Raw genomic sequence first — 9,261 nt, forward strand, 5'->3', positions numbered from 1 at the left:
TCTACTGGATATCCACAATTTATTGAACAAAGAAAACCCTGGAATGCACAAACTGAATCCTGAAATATTATCTCCAGGTCTACAGTGACTGGGGTACCTTGCTTCCCATTATGGAATTTTGTCTTAACTCCATTCATTCATCTATCTAGAACATGTCTTCCTAATATAATTTCCTCCCTGTGTCCCCCAACCCTCCTTAGCCTTCAATATACGCAGATTTTCTGTGTCTGCTTTCAGGAGACTATGTAGGAGTTCTGAAGGGCAGGCTCTGGACGTGTATTACTTGTTTGCCAAGAGTCTTCTGATTGTCCACTGAGGCATAAGAGATGATAATACAGGGTGCCACATATGGTAGAAGAAGAAGTACCTTCTGGCTGGTGACCCTCTTGGATGCATTCTTCTGATGATGTATTTTCAGCAAGAGATGAAGAAGAAAGATGGTCCTTCTCCATCTCAACTTAATAACAGCAAGGGCCACTGCTCCCCACATGCAGTGAGCATTCAACTGGCTAGAATTATATCAAGACCCCTGGTTACCACTGTCTCTGTTGGGTGGTTCGGGCTCTTGAATGTAGAAGACAAAGTCAACTTCACTTCCCCAAATCTCTGTACCAACAGACAATTCCAGAAACGTGTAAAAAAGCAGTAAGCATCTTCAACATCATTTAGGTGTTGCATCCCATGGCCTCCCAGATGGCATTATCCTCCTATCATGAAAGAAGCACATCTAATCAGAAGAAAACTACATTTTCCATGAGACCCTGGGTCCCAAAACTTTGGCCTGATTGAACAAAGGTAAGACCATACTTCCTATGGTGTCATGTGGCCAGTGTGCGAACAAGGAGAAAAACAGACAGTGATGGCAATGTCCAATGTAGGAAGAGGAACAACGGCTGTGTAGTTATATCAGCTGTTCCACTTGGTTTTATTTGAGAGACCCTTTTTTGTCTCTCAACCTCATACATGGAAGCCCTGATTCTACCTCTCATGGCGGATAGGCAAGAGGAGTACCTCGTTCATTATATCTTCAACCCAAGGAGTGAAAAGGACTGCACCTAGTACACTTAGACCATTAAGGGTGTGGTCTCAAAGAGTAGACATGGTTGTTAGCACATCATATTCAGTCCCTGGAACTGGTAGAGGACTTCTGCCTAAGGCTACTCCTTAAGGATCGGAAGGCATTGATGGTCTACAAGCTCATGGTCAGATAGAAGCAATTGAATCAAGAGGGACCTTGATGGATTCAGCAAAATCCTGGCACTGTCAGCATTAGACAGAGGTAGGAAATGCAAACAAATGCTATAAAAAAACCTGATTAGAGAAGCAGGTTGAGCCACAGCCCTGGAATTCCCTACATCTTGGCTTCTTAATTTAGTACACATTTCCCTGTCCTGAATCCCTGCCCGAGCAACCAGCCATCCTGTGCTTCTCAGCTCCTTGGATTTTGGTATTCTGGTACCAACTTTCCATGTCCTCTCCTTTGCAATTTGGACCCTGCCTCCTCTGCTCTTCTTGGCAACTACCTTCTCCTCACTTCATTCAGAGATTTGCTCAATCACTGGCACACGTTAGTCCATCCTGGAACAGGGTACAATAGATAACAATACTTGTAATATCTGCAGGGGCTTTGTGAGAAAAGCATTTGGTTCAAGGGCTTTATAAATAGCCACCTGTTATTGTCAGGGATACGTAATTATGGCTTAGGTTCATCCTAGTTTAGCATTTTTGTTTTTGTTTTCTTCTTTTAAGGACTCCTATTTGCTAAGGGACATTGTTGACACTTCTCATTGTTTACTCTGAATAGGGAGAAGAAACTCAGAGAAGAAGGATCCAATTACCCATAGAGTGACTCCCATTCCGAACAGGGACAAGAAATTCAGAGAAGAATTCAGCTACCCAAGAAATTTTGATGTATAAGCCCACTAAGTTCCTCCTAGTGTAGCCTGTGTCTTAGTTGAATGATTTCTTTCTTTGTTGGATTCGTGTTATTGATGAAGATCAAACGTCCAAAATTTAAAGAGGCCTGTAAGTTTTCTTCTCCTGTTACAAAACAAAAGAGGGGCCCGCTAGTTATATATTTCAACTGAAAAAGCCTCTATCACCACATTTCCTGTTTGCAACTGAACTAAGTGCACACAAAGGATTTTAAGAAATAGGCATGAAAAACTGAGTTGCAGATGAAGATCAGGCACATTGCACTGTTATTTGTAGTGCTAGGGAGCAGTATCATTTAGCAGAAAGCTATTTGTGGGCATTTGTTTCTTTTAACTACTTACATTTTACTTATGGGGGTGAACAAATCTGTCTGAGAAAACAAGGATGTCAGGTAAGTGATGCTTTAAAGTCTATTTCCTTACTCTGTGTAGGCTTACAATAAATGCGTTTAACAGACCAGGGTGAATCCAAGTTCTTAAAGCAAGAAACTCATGACTCAGTATCTAAATCTCTTGCTGGAAATGATGTGAAACTGGGAAGAAAAACTGATGGAATTAGTAAATGTATTGAAGATTCTACTGCGGTGCATAGTTGTTGGGAAAGCAATGACATCGAAGGCCTTGCTGTACCTATAGCATCAAGCTTCTTATGGGTTCCTGGATGATACCATAACATTGCTTTTGGCTTAAAAATATAAATCTCATCATGAGGAGCTCCTCGTTGACTGTGAATTTTTTTTTCCTTTTGAAATAGTCATTGTAACTTGTGACCAATGAACCTTGTTCTAATTCATAGCAGTTTAAGCAAAGGAATTTTCCGAAGGAGTCAATTCAATCCCTCTGAAAATTTTGCTAACAGTAGCTCAAGTCCACTTGCCCACTTAATGGATTATTTCTGAGGGTTGTGCCTATTGAGTTCATTTTATGACTCTCTTTAACAATGATGGCATATTTCTCTTTTTTTAATTTGCAAGGGCAGAATTCTAAATCAGTTGTTTTAAAATTATAATACACTAGAAACATAAACTGGCAGATGATTTTCACGCTTCTGGGTTAGCAGGCATGAAAAGTAGCTCTAAGAGAAATGTTGTTACTTAATGGAAACTAATTTGATTATCTATCTACAGTTGACAGGATTTTTTTAAAATTAAAGTTGGATTGACAGAGAAATGGCTGTCTTTACAGTACCTTATTGTAAAATTTGGGTTGAGAATTTGGTCGTGGGTTCTGTGTCATCTTCTGACCTTGGTGTGTCGTCTGTAGCTTCTGCAAAATTACCCCCCAAATTCCCTTTTAATTTCTTATGTGACCTGTGACATATAGAAACCATGTCGGGGAGCGTTGCAATGTGGAAGGGATAACTGTACTATAAACATGTTTGTACATGTGGGCCTTTTTTCTATTTTTTGAACTCTTTGGGATTGTAAATTTATGTATCACTTTAATTTTCTCAGTATTTTTTAGGGCATTTGTGAATTAAGCATCCCTGCAAAGCATTGGCAACAAGGAAGGAGTATATAATCCCTAATTTATAGAAGAGGGCACAGAAACTGGCTTTGGCACTCAGACTAAAACAATGAATTAAGGAAAGACATCCAGAATTCAGAGTCACCAGATTGGAGACTTTTGCAAACCTTAAAGTGCTATATAGATGCTATTATTGTTAATGAAGATTATTTCAATCACTGAGATACTGAGGAGAAAGGGAACTAAAATCTAGACTAACCAAAATGCAAGTAAGAAGAGAGAACTTTTATCCAAAAATTTCAGAAACTACTAGGAATTTTGAAAGCATCTTGATCTAAAGGTGGGTTTTGATGTCTCAGCCACACAGTTTTCTCAATGTCCTCACAATTCTGTCACCTCCATCACAGACATTCTTTGAACACACTTGTTCTGATCCAATTTCTTTACCTACCTCTGTTCTCTGAGGGGAAATTTCTACCTCCTGTTAAGTACAATTAGGACTATGGTTTAGATTCCAATGTCCTTAATGTTGAAAAGGATTTGTTCCTGCTGAAATGAATCCAGAATCCAGAAAGATTTGAGTAAGGTAGGTCATTTGCCAAGTTTTCCTTAAACTGGCTTCTAACTTTCATTGTTCCTTTCTGTTTTATGAGGTAATATTACTCACAATTGTCTACTACTCTTCTCTGTAGATTTTATATGCAAGTTTATATCTTAAATTGCTGTTGACCTCAGATGTCATATCTCTCTTGGCAAGGGAGTCATGTTAGCTGAGTAAGGTGGTTTTTAATAGATTTTATCCTCCTTATTATGGAAACTGATTTACATAGTTTAAACATCTATGAAAATACTGTAATTAGTGTCGATATCCTTCTCTCCATCCATGTTCCAATCGTAAAGTTCTTTAATGACCCTAAACTTTTCCTTGAAATGAGGACCCATTTAAAAATGCCAAAAGCCTAGTGGTGTTGGGTAACTATGACGCATGGAATATTACAGTCTTTGAAAAATTGAAAATTAGTATCAGTCATAAGGCATAGACTGCAACACATCATAAATAAGGAATTATAAAGGATGAGTGGAACTTACAATTAAAAACATATACAGAAAAAAAGAGTGTTGGTCTCATGGTGAGAGCAAGGGATAGCTGATGGATGGTGTTTGTATTTGAATAGTATATTTACAATGTCAGGCGAAAGCAAGGAAGAGATCTGTTGTTTTAGGAGACCCTTCAATGATGAATTTATGGGAGAACATGACCAAGAATTGCAAATAATGGGCTGACACAGATGAATGTTTCCTCTAATGGTCTTCATCATCAGAGGAAATGTCTTCATTGATGAAATCACAGATCACTTTGAGTAGTTGAGTGAGTTTTTAAGATCACTAATCTAAATTAAGAGATTGCTTTAGTCTGGGAAAGAAGACTGGTCATGACCTGGAGAATTTTACTAAAGTGACTAAGTAATAGAGTATGAACATCTCTCTGATGCCATATGATTCTTCAACTTTGTTATCAACAAATTTCTTAGTGAAAGTGTAGTTCAATCATGAAACATTTGATACAAGAAAGATGTATTTGCGGGGCAGCTAGGTGGCGCAGTGGATAGAGCACCAGCCCTGAAGTCAGGAGGACCTGAGTTCACATCTGGCCTCAGACCAAACACTTGACACTTACTAGCTGTGTGACCCTGGGCAAGTCACTTAACCCCAATTGCCTAAAAAAGAAAAAAAAAAGAAATATATATTTGCAATCTAGCTGATGAGGTAATGCCATAATTAAGGATGCATAGAGTTTTATCTGTGTATAGTCTATTGTTTTTGTGCCTCTCCCATTAGCGTTTGGTATATTGTTCTGCACATGCAATTGGTACCCATATGACCCCTCTGGAACTTGGTTGTCTTATCATTGATCAAGAAGCTTCAATTAAGCTCTTACGATGTGCCGGGCTCAGTGCTAAGCAGTGGAGATAAAAAGACAAAAACGAAATAGTTTCTATCTTCAAGGAACTTATATTCTAATGGGGGAAACAACATGAAAATTTATAGGTATATACATAGCGTATACAAAATTACTACAAGGTAGTTTGGGGAGGGATAACACTAGCATCTGAGGGATCAGGAAAGACTTCACTTAGATGCTGGTATTTGAGCTGAGTTTTGAAGGAAACTAGAGATTTCAGGTGGTAGAGGGGAGGAGGGAGTACATTCCAGGCATAAGGTACCTACCGCAAAGGTATAGAAACTGGATATAGAGTGTCATTTATACAGAACAGGGAACAGGTCAACACAGCTAGATTGTAGAATGCAAGGAGGGAAATAATGGGTAAAAAGACAGTCCAGTCTGGAGGGGCCGGGTTGTGAAGAAATTTAAATGTCAAAGAGCAGACTTTATATCGGATCATAGAGGCAATAGGGTATCTCTGCAGTTTATTTAATAGAGGGAGGTGATATGGTCAGATGTGTGCTTTAGGAAATTCACTTTGACTGCTGTGTGGAAGATGGATAATAATGCTTTAACACTTGGGAGGCAGGTGTTAGAAAAGATCATAAAATCTTAGGTTTTAGATCTTCAAGATGGACTAGATCAGAAGTTTCTAACCTTTTTTTTTTGGGTTAAATGACTTGCCCAGGGTCACACAGCTAGTAAGTGTCAAGTATTTAGTCTGAGGTTGGATTTGAACTCAGGTCCTCCTGATTTCAGGGCCGGTGCTCTATCCACTGTGCCACCTAGCTGCCTCTAAGTTTTTTTTTTTTTAAATAAACCTTCCCATGACCCTCTATTAAACATGAAAGGAAATAAATTCTTTTATTTACATGTATTTACCATGTATAAAGGGCAGCTAGGTGGTGAAGTAGATAGAGTATCCATCTTCCTGAATTCAATCTGGCCTAAGACTCTTACTAGTTGTGTGACCCTGGGCTAGTCATTTAATCCTGTTTGCTTCAGTTCCTCATCTGTAAAATGAGCTGGAGAAGGAAATGGTGAACCATTACAGTATCTCTGCCAAGAAAACCCTAAATGGGGTAACAAAGAGACAGACATGACTGAAAAACGACTGAACAGCAATACTATGTATATGCATATAAGAAATAAAATAAAGAGGTTACTTAATTTTTTCATAAAGATAACTTTATTTAGTATATAAGGAGGGAGAGGAAGAGAATAAGCATTTCTATAGCACCTATTATGTGTAGGTGTTCTGTTAAGGCCAACTGTGAAGGGAAGTCCTTATCCATAAGAACACAGCATTCAGTAATCAGCCTTTGGTTTTTACTAATGTATTCTTAGCACCATGCTACCCCACAGAAAGTGTGGCTGCTGACAACTTAGCCCTAGTCTAGATGCTTGGTTTATGCCTAATGAGGGACCACATGGGGTTCCCGGTTGGGTTAGGAAGAATATGATGGTTCTTTGGATACTGACAAAGAGGATCTGGCAGTAGGTGGAGGATAATTAATCAATCACACTTTAATATGGCACAGGGAGTACAGAGGAAGATGTTGTGGGGAAGAGAATAGGGGAGAAAGAGGAGTATATGGAGTCACTTATGTAACAGATCAGAGTTGAGAGCACTCAGGCAGCATGATCAGAGAAGTGCTTGAAAGGCAGGATTTGGAAGCTTCATTCTTATAGTTTTTAGTTGTGGGGGGATGGACTAAATGTTATCATACCACCTTAGGCTTGCCTCATTAGTGTACTGATGTCCCCTTAAGATTGTCATATTAGTATATCATTTTCAGATTTTACTGCACATGCTGGTGCTTATCTTGCACCTGTAGACCAGGGCCATTTACTGGGATCTAATTGGCTTTCCCTAGTTTAGTATATAATCTATAGACGTATAAATGTGGTCTTAATTAACTTAGGATATAGTTTTAGCCAGTGATCTCCATGTTCCTCTTTTACATTTTTAGCTCCTGTTTCCTATTATTACTAACTTATACTAATCACTTACATATTTGTTTACTGTATTGGTGAGGTGGTCATGGGGACCATAACAAGACGTATTTTCAACACACAGGCCCTATGCTAAGTACTTTACAAATATTACCTCATTTGATCATAACAACATTTTTAGTGTCATAAAGTTGTTGGATGCTTATAACAACACAGTCAAATAAATTAGTGAGACCCTTAATTTCTGATTCTTTTTTAAAATCAAATTTTATTTTTTAATGAGAAAAAATCCTCTCTCTCTCTCCCTTCACACCTTTCTTTAATTAAGAATGAAAGAAAACATATATAGTAAAAAAATAAATTTTCACATTGACCATGTCTAAAAGAAAAATAAAATCTTATTTTGTCCTCTAAGTCTTTCAGCCCTATCAGGAGGAAGGCAGCACATTTCATCATTAATTCTCTGAAATTATACTTGGTTATTACACTGATCTGAGTTCCTAAGTATTTTTTAAGTTGTTTGTCTTTATATTATTGTTGTTGTTGAATAAGTTGTTCTCCTAGTTCTGTTCACTTTACTATACATCAGTCAATGCAAGTCTCCCCAGGATTCTCTGAAACTACCTCTTTCATAATTTCTTACAGCACAATAGTATTCCATCATATTTATACGCTATAATTTGTTCAGTTTTCCCCCAATTGATGGGCACCTCCTCAGATTGCAATTCTTTGCCACCTCAAGAAGAACTATAAATATTTTTGTATAACTTTAGAGTTTGTTTTCCTTAGGAATTATCCTTCCCTTAATCTAACCTCTTTCTAAATTCTCCTTTCTTCTACTCTTTTCCTCTTAGTTCCCTATGGAGTGAAATGTATTTCTGTATTCAGTTATGCCTATATGTGTGTATGTATATTCTTCCCTACTTTGACTTATTCAGATGAGTAAGGGTCAAATGTCAGTGACTCTCTCCACCCTTTTCTCCTTGTATTAGATAATTTTCACTAACCTTCCTTTCCCTTCCCCCCAGTGCCATCAGTATATTTCTCTTCCCTTCCCTTTCCTTTTTTTTTTAAGATTATCAAGACATAAAAGAACCAATCCTAGGATTTCTGTCTAACTAGATTCCCTCTATGACCTCTGATGATGGGTTCACAGGGGACATGTATATCATCTCCCCATATTAGAATGTGAGAATCTTACCTTTGTTTAGTCTTTTATCACTATTTATTTATATTTACCTTTTTATATTTCGATTAACTCCTGTGTTTTAACTTAAAAGTTTCTACATAGTTCCGACATTTTCATCAGGAATATGTTGAAATCTTCTCTTTCATTAAAGATATATTATTCCCCTCTAAGATTATACTAAATTTTGTTGGGTAAATTATTCCTTACAGCAAATCTTTGTCTTCTGGAATGTCATATTCCAAGCTCTCCACTTCTATAGATTGATGGTTGCTAAATTGTGTGTGATCCTAACTGTGGCTCCTTAGTATTTGAATTATTTCTTTCTGGCTGTTTGCAATATTATTTTCTTTGACCTAGAAGCTCCAGATTTTGACTGTAATGTTCCTGGGAGATTTCATTTTGAGGTTTCTTTCGAGAAGTGACTGTTGGATTCTTTCTATTTTCTGTTTGCCCTCTGGTTGTAAGAGATCTAGGTAATTTTTTATTTAAGATTTCTTGAAAATGAAGGCTAGGCTCTTTTCGTTGTTCCTGACTTTCACGTAGTCTAATGATTCTTAATTTTTTTTCCCTCAATTTGTTTAGTCATATTTGTTAGGAGATAGTTTACTACTACTACTACTATTACCACTACTACTACTACTACTACTACTACTACTACTACTACTACTTCTACTTCTACTTCTACTACTACTACTACTACTACTACTACTACTACTACTACTACTACTTCTACTTCTACTTCTACTACTACTACTACTACTACTACTACT

General features: G+C 37.5%; 1 protein-coding gene across 1 annotated transcript in view; it reads left to right on the forward strand.

Moving 5' to 3' along the window:
* Positions 1 to 2,117: 2,117 nt before the first annotated feature.
* LOC114047433 (T-cell receptor-associated transmembrane adapter 1) overlaps positions 2,118 to 9,261 on the forward strand; it is a 76,013-nt gene continuing 68,869 nt past the window's right edge. Inside the window, exon 1 of the mRNA XM_027868248.1 lies at positions 2,118 to 2,326. Coding sequence (XP_027724049.1) covers positions 2,320 to 2,326 — 7 coding nt within the window. The 5' untranslated portion in view covers positions 2,118 to 2,319. The remainder of the gene's footprint in view (positions 2,327 to 9,261) is intronic.

Source organism: Vombatus ursinus, unplaced genomic scaffold (assembly GCF_900497805.2).
Source record: "Vombatus ursinus unplaced genomic scaffold, bare-nosed wombat genome assembly UNPS02001419.1, whole genome shotgun sequence".
Lineage (NCBI taxonomy): Eukaryota > Metazoa > Chordata > Mammalia > Diprotodontia > Vombatidae > Vombatus > Vombatus ursinus.